A 22,351-nucleotide genomic window follows, 5' to 3' on the forward strand; every position below is an offset into this window, starting at 1 on the left:
AGAAAGAACTGAGACATCTGCTGAAAACATAGCTGAGCGTGATTCGGGAGCTTGAGACCTGCGCTGAATGGGAATGCATCTGGAGGAAAGGCCTGTGTCTCGGGACCACTGCAGCCCAGATGTTGTTGCTCAGGAAGAATGATCTGGTTATGGGCAATGTGCCAGGCACTGTGCTAGGCTCAGAACCGGGAATTGACCCTAACACGGGAATAATCACGCTTAACTCACCACCTCTATTTGGGAACTGTTTCTTGCTTATCCTCAGCTTTTGCTCTAGGACAGTAAGTAAGGCAGACAGATCCCTGTTTGCCATACACAGAGCCCATTCCACCTGGAATCAGTCAAGAGACAGGACAGGGTGTGAAAGGGACGGGCTGAGTGGAAGAAGAATTTTCTTAACTTCTCTGTTCATTGGCATGTTTGAACTCAGGTTGATTAGTTCTGAAAATACTCTCCAGATGTGAAACTGCCCTAGGATCCCAGAGTTTCTGTGGCCCTATAAAATTCTTAGAAGGTTCAGCTCCCAGACACCTGATCCACAAGAATGGCCTCATTGTTTTGGAGACTCCCACAGGTAAATCCATCTATGGGTTGGCAGCTGGAGTGAGTTACCCCGTGCTCAGGTATGAAGTGTGCATGCCAGTGGTCCCTGCACACAAGGACCACACAACGATTGGGTCCCTTCATGGGTCCCTTATGACCCAGGCTGTCCTCTTCAGAGCATCTCACACAGTCTACACACCAGAACTCTTTCCCCTCTGCCTCATACTCTGGGACATCAGGGGGTAAATTAATGGACCAACAACCATTTCAACCATCAGGCAGGCATGGTTTCCTTGATCAGCACAATGTTCTTAACAAGTTTTATATGTGAATGTTTTTAGGTGGGATTCACTCTCCAGGATACCACAGGTTCCACCATTCCCTATTGTCTAATACTCAGCCTGTCCGGCCCTGAAAGCATTTGACCGGGTGACTCTGAGTAGCTTATTTTCCCACTCCCTTCTTCCCATTCATCTCCCCAGTACAAAGCATTCACCTTATATCCCATTTGTAAAAAATGACCCAAACTTATGGTTAATTTGTATGAATGCGCCAATGGCTAAAAAGGGTGTGTTACCTATCTAGGAAATCCGTAGCTGGCATCTCCTATGAAGTTAGCAGTGCTTTGAGTGAAAAGCCTGAATCTCTCACTGTGGAACTAAAACAGCCTGCCAGGGAGTGGGAGAGGTATTTTAGAAAAGAAGTTTGATGCAGTGAGACATTAGAGAGCGTCACGCTGAAAACCCCCTGCTGCCTTTGAATTCAAACACTTGGGCCATTACAACACAATTTGACTGGAGGCTCAAAGCCTATCCTTAGACAACAGAAACACCTACATTAGTGGACGAGACTATTTTCTAAGACCACAGGCACATAGTCAGTAATCATTTAATCCTCAAGTCATTTACTTGTTGCAGGATTTTTTTGGTTCCCTGACTTTTAGCTGGATCCCAGGCTGTCAAAGACAGGGCCCATCCTGCCAGGGTCTGAGGGGAGTGTGTGACTGTGCAGCTGCCGGGGCGGGGGGGGTGGGGTCATTCCATTGACAGTGTTCTCTCTGCATGACCAAGTGAAAAACAAAACAAAGGATACGGACCTACGCTGCTGTTTCAAATTTTCCACACCCATGATCCCTTCCATTAGGCCAAATAATTAAAATATCTGTGGTAAGTGCATAGGGCATATCATAGAATGCAGAAAATTTGGATAGAGAAATAAGGGGGAAAGTGTTTCTTCCCATACTTGAGGCAAAAAGAGTAAAAACTCTTTTAGAAATCCTTGTGAATATTCCAACCCTGAAAATGTCTGACCAAATAGCAGCTAAGAGTTGCCTAGTGCTTTCTGAGTGCCAGGCCCTGTACTAAGCACTTACTGTGCTGTAGCTCAGTAATTCTCAAAATGATTCTCTGGGAAAGACTCGGTACCCCTGTTTTCCAAACCAGGAAACTGAGGCACACTCTGAGCTGTGAGTAGATGATGAAGCTGGTTTTCACTCAGACGGTGGGCCTTCGGGCAGGGCCTCAGTGAAGGGGGCAGGGAGGAGTTGACAAGTGACAACTTCTCAGGTACCACCATCTCAGGCCCTTTCTTTCTCAGCATTCTTTCCTTTTAGCCTCTCACAGTGGGGAAACTGGAGCTGGGGGGAAGTTCTATAATTTGCTCAAAATTGGGCATCTATTACCTGATTCCAGGTCTGTCTGATTCCAGCTGCTTCTAGAAACAGGGGAAGGTCATCAGTGGCTAGTGGAGCATCGTGCTCTGCCCACAGAGTGTGTGTCCGCAGAGTCAGCCATTAGGTGGCATTTGAGAGAAACTATCAAAATTTCTACATCGCTCTCTCTCCATTACTTCAAAAGTTCACTCCTTTGAGTTCAACGCTGCCCTCTCCCCCTCCTCTTGTAAAATGCAAATACTACTATAAGAGATTTTTCTATGAAGGAATTTATCAGATCCTCCCAACCTCCTAACCACAGAACAGGATGGGGTTGGTAGAAGCTGAAAGGAAAAGGGAGATCAGAATATGAGGCCAGGTACCCAAGACTCAGTCTCAAAGTCAGAATTTTGCCTGAGGCCATTGAAAGCACAATTTCAACAAACTTGCCTGAGACTGAATGTGTACCATGAAGTTTCCACTCCCCCAGCCATGTCCTACACATGCAGACATAGTTACATAGCATTTTAATATATAGGAGTAACTACAGAGTTCAACCTCAAACCTCAACAATTACAGAGTTTGATTGTCTAGAAACCACAGGTATTTCACATTTACTTCTGGTGCTTTCAAACAATTCTACTCAAATATCACATCTGGAAGGATCGTTGTTTGAGATGAAATTGTTTTTGGAAATCACTGGATGCCACGTAAAAGAATTTTTCCAATCTAACCTATTGGCCAAGTATTAGTCTGTTACCTATGATTTGGAGATTTATTTTGCTCCTTTGAACAATAAGAAAGACTTGGCCATTCATTTGGAAATGCTGTTAGTATTCAAGTACCTTCATATACCTCATTTAAAAAAATAAACTATTGATATTTTGAATATATGCTTGCATTTTAGTTATTTAATTGCTCATCCTGAGCTGTAGAGCTGGAAAATATAAGTCAAAGAACAAATTCCAGATAAGATTCTGAGTCTGAAAGGAATATAGCTCCTTAGCTGTTTTTTCTTGTGAAAAAACTGCTTTTGATTTTGATCACTTAGAGTGATACTTATTAGAAAGTAAGGGGTTTAAATAAATCTCCTTGAAAATTCTTGTAAGAATAACAAGGACATGCTAGAAAAATATGGACAGAGGATGTCCCTGGTGTTTGGTTCATGCCTGGTACCAGGCCTGACCCTCCTGGTCAGATGGCTTCCAGGTCATGGAGTAAAATGAAGCAACAACGGAGCAGTGGGGACTGGAAAACTCACAAACTGAGACGACCAATCATCTTTTCCAGTGACTATAGTTAGAGAGGAAAAAAAGGAACCTGGAACTTAGAAGGTGGGTATTTCCAGTGCCTGATTTGTTTACAACTTAGATGCTGAAGGGCCTCCAGTTCATGGGGAAGGCCAAGGAAAGAAATTTTCCATTCAAAAAAGGAGAAAGATGTCACCTCGGATAGGCCAGAAAGAATTTTAATCCCAAAAGACAGCTTTGTTTCATTTTATCAGAGTTCTGGAGCCTAATTCCTCCCTATCCTTGCTCAGTCCCTCTGCCTCTGGCTCCCTGAGGCTTTAGGCTCAGACAAGTGACACTTTTATGTTTTTACTTCCTCTGCTTAACCAAAGGTAGCCTGGGATACGAGAGCTTCTTGGGGACCTTAAATGACAGGATCATGGTGTATGAGCCGGTGCTTAGAGCAAGAATATTGGAAAATTACCGAGTTCCTGGATTTATTAGGCCTGTCTTCAATTTGTAGAGCATTTCTTTAAGTATAAGACAGCCTCACAGAAGTGATATTCAAAAGAGACAACGGAAGCAAGAAGGAGGTGAATCACACAATGCAAAGGGAAAGCAAGAGGCAGCACCCTAAGTCGAATCCTCTCAATGCTCCACTGGTCGAAGAGCTAAAGCTGAGCTTCACATTTGGCGGCGACGACATTCTTTGCACAGGAGAGTCGCCTCTGTCTCAACAGGAATTCCTCCAAGGTTTCTTGTATTACCCTTGGGGAAGTTCTAAGAATTTGAGGAGCGATTTTAATTGTTGATGTTGGAATTCAGATTCTTAAGAACTATGTATATCCGTTCAGTCACAACACGAAGCTTCACTCAGTGTCTATCACCAGAAAAGGCAGGCATCTACGTACTTGGGGCTGGAAGCAGGGACGTGGGGGTTACAGGGAGAAGCAGGTTTATGAAGACGTGAAATTGTTTAAGCTAGGTTAATTCTCTGAGAGTATGGCATGTTGTAGTGTTGTTCAGTTTAGACCCCAATACTATTTGAATTAATAATACACAATCCTCTCCTCTCACAGAAGTTATAATTGCTATTTTTTTTTTCTGGAGAAGCAGAAAAGCTCATATTGGAGGTCCAAGGCAATGACCACCCTCTTTTGCTTTGGTCTTCAGGCTCTCAGAGAGGTGGTTGTACCTGTCATGGTCTCTCCCATCATGGATCTGTAATCATAACTTGAACCTGATTTTTAAAGATAATTATGTTAGGTTGTAACTTGTACAGACAAGCATTATCCTTCAAAGTTTTATATTGAAAAGCCATAGAACAATGTTGCTGGTGATGCTCTTGCGCTAAAATTTGTCACTCTCCTCACTACCATCAACACACAAATATTCCACCCACACAATATACAGGGTGGGCAAAAGTAGGCTTATTATTCACATTATTATTCACATGGAAAATAATACAATAATTAAACAAATAATACAAGAATAAACTCTGTTTCATGTACTCACAACTGTAACCCTAGTCTTGCCTCACCCATTATGTACAGATTCTTTCGGAGGGGTTTTAGAAACAACAGCACAGAAGAAAACTGGCCTTATTACCTCCAAGTTGCGCTTTGTAAACCCGAGAGTTATGGGATCCTAAAAGGCTGCCCTGGTGCTCAGGCATGGTTGGCACCAAGGAGAGAGGAAGTGGCGTGTGAACTTGCATATTAGTGGTCCAGCTGCCAGCATCATCGGGCGGGCCCTTTGTGAGGTTGAGGCTGGTTTTTATGACATCAGCAGAGCTGAGGACGTGAACTAGGGCCACTGAAAATGACTACAAGGGTGGAAACCCCCAGAAGAATCCTGTTGAATGTTCTACCTACCACCTCCAAAGAGTTCCAAGTCAGTCCTGTGTTTGGGAGGCAAAGGGTTCATAGAGGCAAAGGGTTCTATGAGCCTCAGCCTTGATTAGCCGAAGGCATGAAGAGACAAAGGACGAAGTAGTCTCTTAAAGTGAACCCTTCTCTCCCCTTACACCTCTCTCTTTCCCACGTGAGACACTTGATAAGATGGCCTGGTATTTCATTGAGACGAGAAAAGCTAACAGATTGTAGCTCCTTCGTCTTCCCATTAACACCTGCAAACTGCCTTCCCCTGTATTCCACCTCCTCCTGAAATGAAAACGTGCCCCCTTATGAAACTCTCTGAATGGGGGTCCCCACCCCCCAGGGAGCATTCCTCCCTTAGACTTCACACTTGCCCTTATCACACCTGCTTCTTCAACTCTCTCCACTGGATCACAGTCCTAAACATCAAATACAGTTAGATACAGGGCTGTCCACCCTTTTGGCATCTCTGGACCACACTGGAAGAAGAAGAGTTGTCTTGGGCCACACAGTAAACACATTGTGACACGTAGTCCCCCACAAAAAACCTCATAATGTTTTAAGTAAATTTACATTGTGTGTTGAGCTGCATTCCCAGATGTCCTGGGCTGCATGTGGCCCATGGCGTGCGGGTTGGACACCCCTGGAACTTTAGAAGCTCCCATCTATTACATCTTCTAAAGAAATTTCTCTTACCCCATTATCTATTCCCAGGCTACCCATTATTTCTCTCCTTGTCTTCAAAGCCAAACTTCTAAAACCACATCCTGTCTTTATCACCCATACACTCTGCAACCCGCACCACCGCACTGAATGGGTTCTTTCCAAGGTTATCAGGCTAAATCCACTTTGCCAAGTCAAATAGACATGTTTCTGGCCCCCATCCTTTTCAGCCTCTCCGCAGTTTTCCACACCCTTCTTCTGGACACTTTCTCTGATCTCAGTTTCTGTGGCACCGCAGTTCTGTCTCTTCTCTGCTGTCTCCAGGCACTCACTCATTCGCCAGCTCCTTCCCCTCTAATCCCTAAGTGTGGGAATGCCTCTTAGCTCAGCCCTGGGTCTATTTTTATAACCCTACACTCATTCTGATGACTTTAAATACATGTTAATACTGAAGAAATGTATATGCCAGCCCAGTCTTCTTTTTTGAAATCCAGACTTATATATTCAGTTTGACTTACCCACTTAGATTTCTCCCAAGCATTCTGAATTCAATAGGCCCAGAGGATCTATTTATCTTAACCGCAAAGAACTACACTTTCTCAAGTCTTCTCCATCTTAGAAAATAGCACAGTTGCTTAGAAATCTGGGAGTCATCCATGACCCCCCTCCTCACCTCCCCACATGCTTACCAGCACCAAGTTTTGCTCACTATGCCTTATCCCCATCTCTGCTACCAATGCTCTTCACCAAACCAGCATCAGCTCTCACTATGTCCACAGAGCAATTGGACAGAACAATGTTGTTTCTACAGCTTTATCTTGTGTGCTTGCCCCCTGCTCCATTAGGCCCTGGCCCTTGTGGACTTCTTAGTTCCATTTTAAGATCTTTCTTACCTCAACACCTTCACACAGGCAAGCTCCCTTTGACCAGACTGTCTTCTCCCCCTATTTTACTCTGAGCTAATGAGTTCACACCATTTATGTCTCAGGTTGAATGTCACTTCCTCTCAGATGTTTTCTTAACCCAAGACCTCGAATGTCCACTCCCACTAAGAGACACTGTCCTATCACAGTTTGAAATTTTATATTGATTTCACATTTCCTTCACAAGTCTCCATGGGATCAAGAACTGTGTCTGTCTTTCTTATGACTATGTTTCATACTTCGCCAATGCCTACCAATAAATATTTGTTGAANCCTTTGACCAGACTGTCTTCTCCCCCTATTTTACTCTGAGCTAATGAGTTCACACCATTTATGTCTCAGGTTGAATGTCACTTCCTCTCAGATGTTTTCTTAACCCAAGACCTCGAATGTCCACTCCCACTAAGAGACACTGTCCTATCACAGTTTGAAATTTTGTATTGATTTCACATTTCCTTCACAAGTCTCCATGGGATCAAGAACTGTGTCTGTCTTTCTTATGTTTCATACTTCGCCAATGCCTACCAATAAATATTTGTTGAATGAACGGACTTCTGTCCTCTTTGTCCTATTTAGCACTCACAGGCTGGCAGCACAGCCACACCATTTTGCGTCACACATGAGCCCCTCTCTATGACAGAAAAGATAGGAGTCTTTGTAACCACATAGATTTGAATCCACTGTGATCCACTGAATCCAGCGTGATCTGGGCAAGTTGCTTAACTTCACTTGCTTCACCAGAAAGTGGGGGAAATAATGTGTCTTTTAGTAATATTATAAAGATTAAAATGAGATCATGTACATAAAGATTGATCATAAAAGCACTCAAAAAAGTTCCCTTCCCTTTCTTCCATGCCTCCAATCCGTCTCACCCAGTAGATACACACACACACACACACACACACCTTTTGACAGTGTGAGACTGTCCATCTAACCCTTCTGAATCTTTCTTATTGTGACTTTCTTAAGGAGAGTTTTGCCTTTAGAGAATGAGACACTTAACCATGAAACAGAATTTATAACATTAAACCAAATATGTAACTGAAGTCCTAAATAACTGGAGTTTATACTATAAGGGTACTTTCTCCAATGTATTTGGAGGTAACACAAAGAGAAAGGCAATGATATTTTTGATAGTGTGGAAGATATTACTTTAAAAGGAAACACCAGATGGCAGCAAAGATGCTAAAGAACTATCTGAAGGGATTTTTAAGCTCAAACCTGAGCATCTGGGGTGGTGGCTTAAAACTGCATTGAGAGATACAATCATTTCTAGAAAAGATAGCTTCCCTAAAGAAAAAAATAAGGCCTACTTTATCATATAGGAAGGGATTTTTGGAAAGGTGTGCCACATGTTACAAGCATAATGTTAAAAAAATAACCCCAAGAATTATCTAACCAATAAAAGATCAGACAAAGGCTTCATTTTGGTTTATAGTTAAATTCAATTAACTCTATCAATTTGTGTTCCAATTAGCTAGAAAGGGCCTAAAACCAAAAAAATGAAATACTGTTGGCTTCTAGAAAGGCCAATATTTTACTAAATATTTAATGTGAATATCAAAATCCACTCATGTTAAAAAGGAGCAGAAATGACCTCCGTTACTGTACTCCTCAGCATCCTTAGCAAACTATTTAGTAAAACAGACACCAACACACCTCACCAAATAAATGCAATATTAAAATTCAAAGTTATCATCTATGATTCTCTATAGTATGCATCAAAATCTCACCTGGGATTCATACCACTACTAAAATCTTGCTAAATTGGATATTGCTTATTCCAGTTTTCCTTCTTTTAGGTGGAAGAAAGGCAGTTTAGTGCTGCTGATAGCACCATGCAGTGGCAGAGCCCCAAGCCTGGGGCAGGCACACCTTCTAAATACAGACCCAAATTGGGGCTTTACTCCTCTCCCATACTGCTTAGTGCCCTTCACAACTTTGCTATGAGATTAGGAGGAGTGAATGCAGCCCTATGTTTTGAATGGGAAGCAACAGGACAACTCAAGCCCGCACACGGTGGTTATACAGCAGGCGAATGCACCGGGCCCACTGAGGTCTTGGAAGAGAATTTGCCTTAGTGGCACTTGTTTAGGTTGAGAAATGATTGAAAGATGACAGAAGCAACTGTGTCATAAGAGGATCGAGCCAATCTATATTGGAAGAACATTGTGAGCAGAAGGTAATTCACTCTGCCAGCGAAACAGTCATTGTTGCCCAACTGGAGGGAGTTGTTTTCCAAGGACCGTGATCATGGTTCTGAAAGTTTTCTTCTTACCTGAGTTCACTACAAGACCAAGGCCCCTGGGAACATCAGCAAGTCCATTGGTTCTAATCAGAAGTCAAATCAAGGATTCTAGAGGGAAATTGTTATAGTTGACTAGAGAAGAAATAAATCAAACATTCGAACTGTAAAAAGAATGCGTGTGCATCATAGTCAGCCAAAAGTCGACCGTCACAGGCAGATGAAATTCTGAAATCTAATAATGAATAGGGCAGTGATCTTTATGGAAAATGTATGATTCATGGCACTGTCTAAATTTTCAATGATATAAAGAAAAAAATCAGTAACAGACAGGATCATTTCACAAACAACATGATTATTTTGTATAATCTGCATGGCAAACCTCTTTTTTTAGCGAAGGAATAAAGTCCATTGCTTTAAGAATCATGCCTCTTTGAAGCCTAGGAGATTTCTCCATTGTAATTAAACTAAGCTTGCTTTAAATCTGGTGACTAAAGAGACCCTGAATTACATGACCTTTCTATGACTTCCTCTGTAGCCCACATGGTCCCCCAAACAGGCTAGCACACATCCATCGGACAGCCGTGGGCACCACTTTCTCGCTGACATGTGCCTTTTCAAGTCTGGAAGCAGGCCAGGTCCTGCAGATGCCCTTGTTCTGACAAACTCCCCCTACACTATTCAAAACACACACAGCATCAAGGGCCATTGCTGGCCTCCCCTCCTGACATGCTCTGCTCCAGCTGACTGCATGAGTCAGAAGGTGTCTTCTTGTGAAGCCATGGGCCCAGGCCAGCCTCTTTTAGCAGTCGTGACTGAGTGAGAACATGCTGTGCTCAGCCTGTTGGCTCCACTCTTGGGAGCACAAAGTATGTGTTATAACAACAAGCCCGAGAATCCTGACCACACTTCCCTATCTCGAGATCCATAATGAGAACGTTTGAAGTAAATGCATACAATCGGGGAAAAGGGCTGAAAGTCATGCACTAACAGAGTTTCTGATTGTGACCCTGAGACACAATCCTTTTGCTCTTTGAATCCAGACCCCACATGTTTTGGAAAAAAAGCAACAACCAGAAGATGAGAAAAACAGATCATGTTTATGAGACCAGCTTGCAGTCCATGCCACATGTAAGAGTTTGGGTTTTTATTCAGCAAAGAAACCATCCATTCTTTCTTCAAGGTTTATCGGAAAACTCACCCAGTTCCCGTGAGTCTGACTCTTCACCTTTAGTATCACTGTTTTAAAATCTTCTAAAACAGCAAGTCCATAATAATTTCATTTTCATCATGGAAATAAGAGAAGAGTACTAGATATTTTCCAAAATAATGCAATGAAAAAGTAAGGAAGAAAACTGGGATTAAAAATAAAAGCTCTCCCCACCCCCCAACTCCCTCTGGTTTAATCCTTTGCGATAGCTTAAGTACCTTTAATTTCCCCAAACAGCCCATTTAAAGAACCCCACAGGTGGGTGTTTCAAGTAGCAAGGTCACAGAAAAAAAAAGACTTGGACCACTTCCTATTTCTCATGATTTGACATTCTGTAAGGTATGATACGGAAGTGTACATCTGCTCCCCAGGCTTAATGGTAGGTCAAAGCCCATGGACCACGCGGTTTTGCATGGAGACACCCTCATAAGTATCCTTCCCCGATCCTGGCTGATGATGAAACACCAGGTGAAGGCCCAGCCCCTGGGGTCACGGAGTCATGCTTATTTGCAATTGCCCAGGTGGTGAGTCAGGGCATGGTGTCTAACCCAAACACAAGGTACAGAGCAGCCGCGGGAGCTCAGCATTTCCCAGAACCATGGACATACACCTAGTTGCTTGGATGTCCAGACTGGGGTTCATTCTCCACATATTACAATCATGTAAGTGTTAAAAGAAAACACGCTGTATTCGCAGAGCATGTCTACTTCTGCAAGTGTTCCAGTGTTTAATTATGGCTAAAGTCATTTGGGGTTTTTGACACAGATTCTATTTTAGTAAGATAAACTCAGCATAACCCAGATTGCCAAAAATGAATTCCTAAGGTAGACGACTAAAATAAACTGGTAATAAATATTGGCTTTTGGAACAGGAATTATAGCCCTGTAATGTAGACATAGCATTAATGACTCATTTTCAAATAACAGTCTCTCCCAAGGATTATTGGTATGTGGGATCAGGGAAGCAAGAGGTCCATCTCTCTCTCTGTTTTAGGCAGCAGAATGGAAAAGGACTATGAACCCACCAGGCAAAGATATTCTTATATCTACTTTGCCAACAGAGATTCAGCCCCTGGAGTTCGACAGGGATCAACTTGGACAGGCTGCATTGAGGCAGAAATAGGCTTTGAAAGAAACCATCCTAGGGGTTGAGGCAGTTGATTCTGGGTCAGTTGTCTCTCATGCCCCTGGAGGCGGGATGTACTACTCCCAGGTCCACCCAGTGCCTCTCATGTGGCGTGAATTACCTTATCAGTCACAGTGGGTGCTGCCGTGTTCCTTTGCTGCTTGACATTAGTGGATTCTTTTAAGCCACCTTTACTCCCTAAGGTCAAGTTCTGGACTTGTGGCCCACTTGGTTGAGCTTTACAACTTCTCTGGTGTACCAGAAGGCGGTCGGGGGCAAAGGTCCGGCTACAATTTGGGCAGGGCACAAGCTGAGCTTGACTTGGCCCCTCCCCAGTAACAAGGGGCTGAGGCTTCTGTGGGAGTGGCTGGCGGAGCTCCCTGGGGAGCCGGTCATTTTCTATTTTCCACTTTTCCAGGCATTTGGGCTCATGGATAGGGAGAGAGAGGGTGCCAAATTCCCTGCCACAAATGTAGCAGATGACAGTCTTTGGCCGAGCTGGGATGCCACCAGAAACTTTCTTAAGACCAGCAAGATCAACAGAGTTGTTGGGGTTTGGTGCTCTGGGCCCCTCTCCCTTTGGCTTGCAACTTCTCTGGTGAACAAGAAGACGATCTGGCAAGAATGTGCGGCCGCAGGATTCACAGGGCAGCAGCTGAGCCTGAGAACTCTGGAATGCTGCCTCGTTCACTGCCTGAAGATTGTAGGACCCACTGCCACCGAGAGGCTGTGGTTTGGAGGGTTCTGGCCTCCTCAGGTGCTTGGGTAACTTGCTGTTTTCAATACGCCACTTCTCCAAGCACTGTGGCTCGTGGATGGCAAGTGACTGGGACCCAAATTCTCGGCCACAGATATAGCATATGGGGAGCCCAGGCCGGCGGGATGGGATCACAGGTCGGCCGGCTTGGCTTTCCGACATAATTTTCTTACTGGATCGTTTTGAGAGTATTACAGTTCCAGGTCTATTTTTCTGAGGATTTTTCTTTATTTCTTTACCAGGATTGACATGCTCTGTTTCTGGCAAAAGGCTAGAATGGGAGTCACGAGGCAGAACAGCTTGATTGATAAGGAAGGTAGTTTCTTTAGAATGGTGGAAAGTCTGTTGTGATTGTTTGGAAACCCTCTTCTCCTTTCCTCTTTCCATTAACAAAGAAATCTTTTTCTAGTCCTTGCTCCAGTTTCAGCCCAGATTCATTTGAGACTTCTTAGGGCAGAGGCTGGCAAAGTTGGCTGACCTGGGGTTCCACATTGTTGCAGCATCTTAGACCTAAAGACCGTGACTCAGAGCTTCAGTGCAAGGCAGCATCCTGGGACACTGGGAAGTCGCCATTAAGCCTCAGATACCTGCAAGATCTGTGGGGGAAACAAGCCAAGAAGTTAGTGAACCTGCCCATACATGCCCCTGCTGGATCAAAAGTTGATAAAGAGCAGTATCTTTTTTTTTCTCTTTTTATTTGATCTAGTGTCTTCTTTGGCTAGCCTGGCAACGAGTATATAAGACTTTTTCTGTGAGTGTTGAAATAAACTTGAAGAAAATTTCTATTATGAATTGCACTTACTGTATTGAAAGGAGTATTCTGCCCAAAGAAAAATGGACACTTACAGCACATCATAGACACATATGACCCAAACCAGCCAAGGCAGCGTGCTGAGATCACAGGAGAGAGAACCAAGAACTGTAGAAACGGTATTAACGGAGCCACAGATCGTGTGAAAAGACCTCCTCCGACTGCCTTAGGTACTCTTCACATTTGAGGGCCGTGGATCTTGTTGGTAGCTCTTTGATGTCTAGGGGCCTCTTTTCAGAATAAAGATTTTAAAAGCAAAAAATAAAATAAAATTCTTACCATTACAAGTGAAACTGATTTTATTGAAATAATTTGCAAATATTTTTACTTGTTGCATATATTTTATTTGCGGTACAGTAATGTGCCAGACTTTTTGAGTGTCTGAGGGTCTAAGGTTAAGAACTCTTACAGAAGAGATAATTCAACAGTGACTATTATGAGAACATTATGAAATATTATTAAACTATTATGAAAACTCTCAGAGGGGGCACACACGTCTCATAACCTACTAGGCAACCACTTTCCTTTACGATGGGAATGGAGCACTAACAAACTAGGGCCCTACCTGTCAAACCAAGAATCCATCTCAAGCCTAGACTCTTCCTGGTGGGGTACACACAGATAGATCTTCCCCGGGAAGAAGCAGCTCAGGTTTTGCTTCATGCTCTTCTTATAACTCTTGTGCTCACTATCCTATTTTATATATCTCTATCTCTACCTATTTATCTATCTATCAGCTTCCAAATGTTTTTTATAAAAATGGCCTATAGTTTTCCCAAACAAACCAGAGAAAAAGGGCTGAAGCCTAAGGAGTTTTTACCTTGGGGAAAGCCATGAGACAATTTTACCCCAGGCTTACAACCTAGCCCCAAGAAAGATTATTGTTCAGAAGTTTTAGGAGCATCTTCACTTCCCGAAGGGTGACCCGGATCTGCGTTAGAGGTTTTGTAGAATCCGGTCCCAATCACAGACAGTTGACCACAGCAGACACTTGAGTTCAGTCAGAGCAAGAACGGCAGTGCCAGGAATATCCAAACCCTGGCGGGGCATCGTGCTTGATAAAGTAACAAAAGAGCCATGAGGCCTGTGCCCGGTTCTTGTATTTTGGTGCCAAGAAAGGTCTGAATCTTTGTAGTTATGACTATCAAATGAGCTCTGGCACGGAAAAGGAAGTTATTCGTCATTTTGACAGATCCTAAGACAGTGATATTAACACATGTGACAAAAGAATGTGTTGGCCTCAGAGTGGCTAGCACAGAAAACGAAGCTTAGAGAAACAAAATTTATCACTTGATCAGCACCATCCAAAGGAGAAAATGGACCTAGAGAACACAGAATTCTGGCAAAATTATTTCATAGGTTTTATCAGCAGATGGGTGAAATAACCTCTCACACAACTCTGTTGGTTCTGATTTCTTGTTCACCAAGGATCTCCTGTTTCGAATTTTCCTTGGTACAAGGAAGTTTCAGGCACCAAAAGCAGTTAAGAAGACAGATTGGAAAGACCAATGCAAACAAATGAACTTACTTCTCCCTTCCTTTCTCAGTCTCTCTCTCTTTCTTTTTCTCTCTCTCTTTCACACACACACACACACACACACACACACACACACTGTTCCCAGCAGATCAGAGTATGGAGAAAGCCCCATGACTTGCCTTAACAACTCCTCCATTTCTCTTGTGATAAGAGAACTAATATGAATTGAATGCCACCAGTGCATCAGATATGGTACTCATTTTTACATATATAATGTAATTCTCAAACAGTTATGAGGCAGGTATTATTATTTTGGTTTTATAAATGTAGAAATTATGACTCAGAAAAGACAAATAACTTGCCCAAGACAGTCAGTGTCTAAATGACAGAACTAGGAATCAGTTCCAACTCCCTTTGGCTCCAATACTCAGCAGTTTCCATTATTCATCCTGCCTAAAATTCCGCCGGCAGAGCTTCTTCTCTTTCGTTTTTATCCATTTTAATCGACAATTCATATGTCCCATGGGAAGGTCATAAAGTCCCCACCAGCCTTTAGGAGGAGGAAGAGGCAAAAGAAAGAAGGGGAATAGGGCACAGAAGGAGAGAAACCTCTGCAGTGGAAAAAGCAGGAAAGACAGATGGGAGCTACCAGAGACAGTGCTTTTCCTTAAGTGACAGAGATCATTTATTTCACTTTGAGTAGTTTTCTAGACGAACCCTTGCCCAGCACCATGTGCAGTGAAGAGCCTTTTCCTGGTCTCACCAACATCCTTAAGAAAAATTCTACACTACTACGCAGGGGTGAGGATGAGCGAGGAGGAACTGGGATGGTATAATGGGTGCAGGGTGGCAGGAAAGGCTGCCCAAAGAGAGCAGCTGGCTTTTGGTTTGAAGCCACTTCACCAGATGAGAGATCGCTCTTTGTGCTTGCAGGTGTGTGCGCACGACACGTATTTTCTCGGAAGCCAACATAAGCATCATAAAATTCCCAATGGCATCTTCTTTTCTTTTTCTACAATTTCTTTCTTCCTCCAATGTCCTCTTGAAATTTTTGTCTCCTTGCCATTAAAGGCATCAAAATATAAAAGCTGAGGTAGCTGGAAGCGAGTGAAATTTTTGGAGATTGAAAAATGTTCTGCCAGGGATTCTGACAAGGCACAGTTTGGTCAACTGCTTCATTCTGTAAGTTAGTTCTAAAAGCAAAAATGCTGGAAAGTACTAAATACATGTGCTTAAATTACTTAAGAAATTGGCCTGTCACCCAGACACACTGTAAATAAACGTTGCTAGTTTCTAAAGAGAACCACGTTGCAAAGCCAGCTAGTTTCACCCCAAGCATCCATGGAGAAATGTCCCTTCCAATTGGCCTGAATTATTCATTTTGACCATAGTTTCACATCGGAGATTTAAAGAGCGTCTTGGAAGGCACCACATGTTATCAGGACGATGCCATGTTTTCATGCCTTTTGGGGTTAATGGGGAGGGAGAGACAAACTCACAGAGATGAATGTAATAAACAACCTTGGAAATATAAAACCTATATTAGCAGTAGAAGGTGCTTCTCTATAAAAAGGGGGAAAGAACACAAACAAAGTGATTACATTTTTTAAAAAATGATTTAGTCCTTTGGAAAAAAATAGATATCTGATACACGAGCCCTTCCCTATTACCATAGAATCCAAAATTTTTTTCTAGAAGCACATTCTACTTTATTTATTTTTATTTATTTAATTGTTGTTCAAGTAGTTTTCTGTCTTTGACTCCCATCCCAGCCCACCCCCCCCAGGGATCCGCACCTCCCTCCCATTTCTACCCCTCTTAGTTGTTGTCCATGTGTCCTTTATACTAGTTCCTGTAAATCCAAAGTTCTTTAAATCAATAAATGAATAAATAAGAAAGATGGCATTGGGGCTAATGCTACCTCTCAGAAAATTAGTAAAATAGAGCAGGTTTATCCTTAACATCCTCCAACCCCCCTGTTCAGCAGCCTCAACTCTCCCCTGCCTAGTGCTCTCATATACTCTGCAGTTTTCCTTGCCATGAAATCTCACTTTCCAATAGGAGGTGATAGACTTATTCACATCAAAGCTTATGATTGATGAGATAATATCCCTCCCAGAGTCTGGCAGAGACAGCTAGTTTCTTACAAATAGTCATTCTGCCCAACTCACTCAAATTAAGAGAGCACCAATTTTCAGTTAGGTACATGATTTTCCAACTAAGTCTACAGGCTCCTTTATAGCTAGCGAAGCACTGTGTGCAGCTTGTCAGAGCTTTTTTTGAAATATAAGGATACAGCTCGCTCCTCTTCCTTACTTTTATGGATGCTTAGACTATGGATGTGATGGCTGGTGCTATAGCTGCCATATTGGATTCTATTACATTCATGCAGTCTTGACATGACAGAGTAAAGACCTGGATGAACTTGAGTCTCTGATAATGTCAGTGCCACCATTAAAGTACCTCCCTTGGGCTTTATGAGCATAAAAGAAATAAATGTCTATTGTATTTTAGCCCCTTTCCAGACTTTTACTCACATGAAAACCTAATGGTAATTGAGATATAGTTGTATTTTAACAGATGTCATTGGTTTAGCATAAAGTAAAATCTAATAGTAATATTTCAAATTTTAGGGTCTTGTCTTTTTGATGAGAGAAATTTTTTTTTGAGAAAGTGTATGTTTGGGGGCAAAACTGACTTATAAAATATATACTCTTTCCTGAAAATCAGAAATAAGAAACTTGAAACTGTAAATATCGAACCAATGGTTTTTTAAAAAGTGACTCACAAACCATCCTTTCCTAGAATTCTTTTGAGCGAATCTGAATGACATATTTTACTTCCAGAAAATAAAAAGTTTTGCCCATGATGAGCCTTAGAAAGAGCTAGGAGGCATCATTGTGGTACCAGTTATTAACTCAATGTCTCTGTACCCAGGATGCTCTTTTCTATGCTCAGCTTTGTGATGCAGGCACTGGGACTCCGCATACACCATTTCTGAGTTGCCAGCTGGCTCTGAGTTATGCTCTGCCAATAGCAGTAATGGAGTAAGAATGCAAGGTTGGAGGAGGAAGAGAGGACTTGCTCCTTTTTAAAGGCTTCCTGTCTGCTTGTGGTTCCTGTGAACTTCCTTCTCCCTCCGCGCCCGCCCCCCCACCCAGCACTGCTTCGCCCCAGCAGAAGCAGTTCTTTCCCGTAGCAGCAGCGGAAATCGGTTTACAGTTTTCTAACACTGGCAAACCAGACTCTCTTCCCCTCCCCAACCAGGCAGTATCACCACTCAGTCTGTGCCTTCTCCTCGGGGACCTGATTTTCAGCTCCATTAAACATGTCCTCTGAGTGTCTGAGTTTTAATCATTCAAACTTCTTCCCCTTGATACTTGACCTTTGTACTGGTAGTTGTCACCTTTACATGGTAGTGTTCTCTCTTTGCTCCGGTAGTTTCTAGGTAACAACTTCATTCCTGGTTAATAAAATTTTATACTAAATTCCCTTTATGTAATATGTTTCATGAATTCTCTCTCCTGATTAACATAACCACCCTCAGAATATATGTAATAGAAATCTATGATTTTATAGCTATGCATTACTTTACTATTGCAATAAACATTAACTCTAATAAATGATTTCATAGCATCTTAGAAAATAATATGATGTTCATCTGAACATTCAACCCTCAACTCATTCAGAACAGTGACCACATATTTTTGTAATTTTTATGCCCTCTCCGTGTCTCAAGAGCTAGAAAGTGTTGCTCTTCTATTTTTTTTTTACTATTTTCTTTTCTTATTTCATACTTATTGCATTTTCCTCATCACCATTTAGTCCCCTTACACCCACATTTCTACTTGTGACTGAACTAAATCTTAAGGAAGAACCTCACATTTTAGGCATAGTCACATTTTCCATAATTCTTTGCGACACTCTTCTGCTTCTGCCCAGTGGTAAGGCCAACACTGCCGCAGAGGGAAGCTAAATAAGGCAAGCACGCTCACGGATGGAGTGACCAGGAAGTGGTGAGGGGAGCCGGTTCAGCTCACTCTAGGTGGTTCCCTGCAGCCCCTTCGGGGTACCCCATGGACCATCAGAATTGGCAGTTCTCAGTGATTCTGATGTGAATGGACAAAAGGCCAGGTGAGAGTATCTGGGAATTGGAGATAATATGGTTTTGGAAAGACAGGCACAGCACCTGAAAGGTAAAAATGGAAATACTTTAACTTGAGGCATCTGATTGCCCAGGAACATGGCTGTCCGCAGTGGCATTTCCATGCTGATTTTGAAGAGACAATGCAGATTTTCCCCTTTCTTGTTTCTCTTTCATTGTAGAGAATTTCAAACCAACAAATAAGTTTCTTCGCTTCCATTCAGTCTGTCAGCTATAGACGTAAGAGTCTATAGTGTTAGGAAAGCTACGGAAACAAACTGGGAGAGATGCACTCTTTATGCTTCTAAGTAGAGCCTTCTTCTGCAAGGACATTTTAAGATGTTGAGGCTCAAAATATCTCCCTGTGACAGCTATTGTTAGATTGAGCCTACAATTTTCACTCTATATTGAGTGTCCAAATTACAGAATACTCAAGAGTCCTGCATGCCACACAGGTGTGACCATGTAATTGTAGTATTGACATTTGGTAGAGAACTGGTTCCGGAAAGTGTGTGATATATAGAAATTCAGAGAATAGAGCAAAAAAAAGTGGGGCAGCCAGGCCATTGAACAAGAGACGATTCTACATACCATATTTTCTGGCATTTTGGGCAGTTCTATTCCAATAACATAGCTCTATTCCAAATACCCCTTTCTCAACTTTAAAGCAGCAGTTCATTTGCTATATCTGGCCCATAGATGTGTTCTTTCTGGCCTACATAGAGTTAAAAATATTTGAATTAACTTCCATTATTTTAAAATTGGAAGATGTCACATTAAATCTAGATTTTTGTTTTGGGGGGAAAAAAAGATGTGGCCACATCCAACATAAGCTGATGCTGAGTACGGACTGTGCATATAGGTCAGACGGCCAGTCTTCGCTCTTCCAAAGTTTCTCATCAGCCCCTCGATCCATTAGTGTATATTTCATGCTTGATTCTCAAAATATTTGAGTTTCTGGCCATTTATGATCCTTGCTTTAAAATGTCCCTCCCCCCTCTGCATTTTTTCTTCTCAATTAAATATTTGAAAATCATTTCAAGAGGCACTTGCCCTCAAAAAACTGGGAAGCTAGTTGAAGTCTTTTCCATGGGAGATAGTTACTAAAAGCATGAAATACATACTGGTAAAAAGTCAGAACAGAAACTTCTTCCTACAGTAGATGAAGCTTAAATACTCGATTCTCAGAGGGAGGGAACCACCAAAGGGCAAAGGAAGGAAGCAGTGGCCTGAAAGCAATTTTCATACATTACTGGAGGGTCATAGGAAATGAGGCATCTGATTTCAGAGTGAAAAAAATTAAGCAGTCAGTGTTCAGGTCAGTTACAGGAGAGATAATGGAAGAAAGAGAAAAAAGAAAAAGAAAAACCAACAGGCAAAAATGTGTTTTGGAGACTATCTGATCTTATGGAAGGCATTCCCAAAATTATAGTTATCCGTTAATATATTAAGAACTACTCTTCTGCTTAAGCCAACAGTCTTTGATTTATCATTAAATAATTTCCCAGATGAAGGATGTTGACTTTCTTGTTATTTGCCTAAAGAAAGGATCTGTCAATAAAAAGAATCATAACCAAGCTATTAACAATAATATATTGTTGATTTTCCAAGATTTGGGCTGCAAATACTTCATAAGGGAATTATGCTTCCTTGTAGGAATTACAGAATTTGGTGCATATTTTCTTTCTGCTGAGCTGACCATTTTGTCAACTACCACTGATAAATCAGTTCAAACTGAAAATGTGTAGGAACAGCACAATAATTCCTTCTCAACCTAGAATGAAGTATCTGATATCCATCAACTGTTTAAAATTGAAGTTATTATCAGAAAAAATAATGTAGGAAAACTACAGATGCCCTTGTTTCAGTATTACATTTTAAAAAAACAAATGCAAGTAGATGCGTGTTTACTAGTGCCTGTCATGTGATAATGCTTGCTCAGAGTTCCCACTGTCTTCACGCTCATGATTTATTGTCTCAAAGTCCTAACTCAGTGCAGGGCCTTTGGCATGGTCTTCTAAGCCACAGAGCGATGGTATCAGAAGTGTGATTGCTGGACCAGTGCATTCAGGTGGAAACAAACAGTGAAGAATACAGCTGCCCTTGAAGGAAGCGGCTTGGCCAGGATACTTGGCTTAGGAGAGCTGGGCTTTGCTGTATCCTGGAGGAACCTTTTATTAACCACATCACCCACTTACCTCACGACAGCCTCAAAATTGTACCTTAGCCCTCTCCATCTCCAGGAGGTCAATGCCTCCCAGAGCCTGGCTAACACTTAAATGGATCATCATTACCGTTCATTACAGTCGTCAACACCTTTTGTTAATAATGCTCTCTCCACCCAAAGCTGTTTCTGAGGAAAGTCCCTGGGAAGAAAGTCAAAAACAGGGCCGAGCCCACGAGGCAGGCTGGGTTTCTGCTGCGTGTGTGATGAATGTGCCTCTGTGTTCTGATATGCGTGGCATGACTTCCCTGCTCCTGACCCTGAGAACTTGGAGGCTTATGTTCAAGCTTAAGGCTATTTCTGAACATGGGCTGTTGATTGCTGTGTTCTCCCCACGTCTCTCATCCTCCTAGGTAAATAAGTCTTCAAAAATCTATTGTCATTCCATTTGACATTCCTGAATCTCATGAACAAGGAGCTCTTTCACAGGCCGATGGTGTAAGGCTGCTGATCATTCAGAATTGTCCACACTACAGCCTTTTATTGCTCAGGAATCTCACATGGGAGAAAGCTGACATGTTAGAGAAAACCACTAAAAGGAGTTTCTGGGAGGGACTCATCAATTCTCCATGTCCTCACAGCCAAAGCCAAACATGAAATGTGGTAACAGCTCTTTATTTACAAACATCCTGAGCTTATAGATTTTTATTTTTTTGTGGTTGAAAATTTACCAGAAGCCTCCTTCCATCCCATGCCCAATAACTATCAAATAGCAAGGGAGTCAGTGAGAGTATCAGTTGCTTTGTTGTTTTCCTTTAGCACACAGCAAAAAGATCCCTGTGCATTTTAAGCTGTGCCTAGGATCAGAAAGATAGACATATTTGATTAGAAGATTTCAATTTAAAATCAACTCTTTGGATGCCAGTTTTTTTCCTCTTCCTTGTGTTTTCAACAGGCTTTTCCCCTCATCTTTTGTGTTCTCTTTCAATTTCTTTCATTGTTTCCATTGTCTCCATTGTCTGGTGCCTCCACTTTAAGTCCAGAGGGTTCCAACACACTAAGGACAAATTGCCATTAGGAAGGGAATAGAGAATGTGGTGCCCTGTGGTTGCCTCCACTGCTAATTTGCTCTAGAGGGACAAGGCAATGCCAAGCAGCTAAGTTCTAGAAATGTGTGGCTTGTATTTGAATTCCATTAAGTTCTGGAGAAAGCGGGACAAGAAGTGGTGGGCCCAATCAATCATTATTTTATGGTTCTATAAGTCAGAGGTCCACCATGGATCCCCTGAGGCTAAAATCAAGGTACAGCCAAGGGTGGCGTCTTGCTACAGCAGTACTAGCAGGCTGGTATAGCAGTACCATTGGAAAGAGAGCAGCACTGTGAATGCAGCCTTCTGCAAAAAATGTTCCTCAGTTACTTTGTCCACATTGTGCTCAGAATCTTAATAGTCAGCTCACAGTCACCAACTCTCGGTGCCACTGGAAGCACCATGGGGTGGGGGAGTCCATCCCAGGGGCCTCCCTGAGAGGCC

The 22,351-nt window shown here is 42.3% G+C and overlaps 1 protein-coding gene across 1 annotated transcript in view; it reads right to left on the reverse strand.

Moving 5' to 3' along the window:
• Positions 1 to 22,351, reverse strand: part of LOC118975148 (zinc finger protein 474-like) — a 51,861-nt gene that overhangs the window by 14,882 nt on the left and 14,628 nt on the right. Inside the window, exon 2 of the mRNA XM_037028899.1 lies at positions 11,588 to 12,819. Within this exon, the coding sequence (XP_036884794.1) occupies positions 11,588 to 12,610 (1,023 nt within the window). The 5' untranslated portion in view covers positions 12,611 to 12,819. The remainder of the gene's footprint in view (positions 1 to 11,587; positions 12,820 to 22,351) is intronic.

This window comes from Sturnira hondurensis, unplaced genomic scaffold (genome assembly GCF_014824575.4).
Source record: "Sturnira hondurensis isolate 20B ecotype Veracruz unplaced genomic scaffold, ASM1482457v3 Scaffold0001509, whole genome shotgun sequence".
Classification (NCBI taxonomy): Eukaryota; Metazoa; Chordata; class Mammalia; order Chiroptera; family Phyllostomidae; genus Sturnira; species Sturnira hondurensis.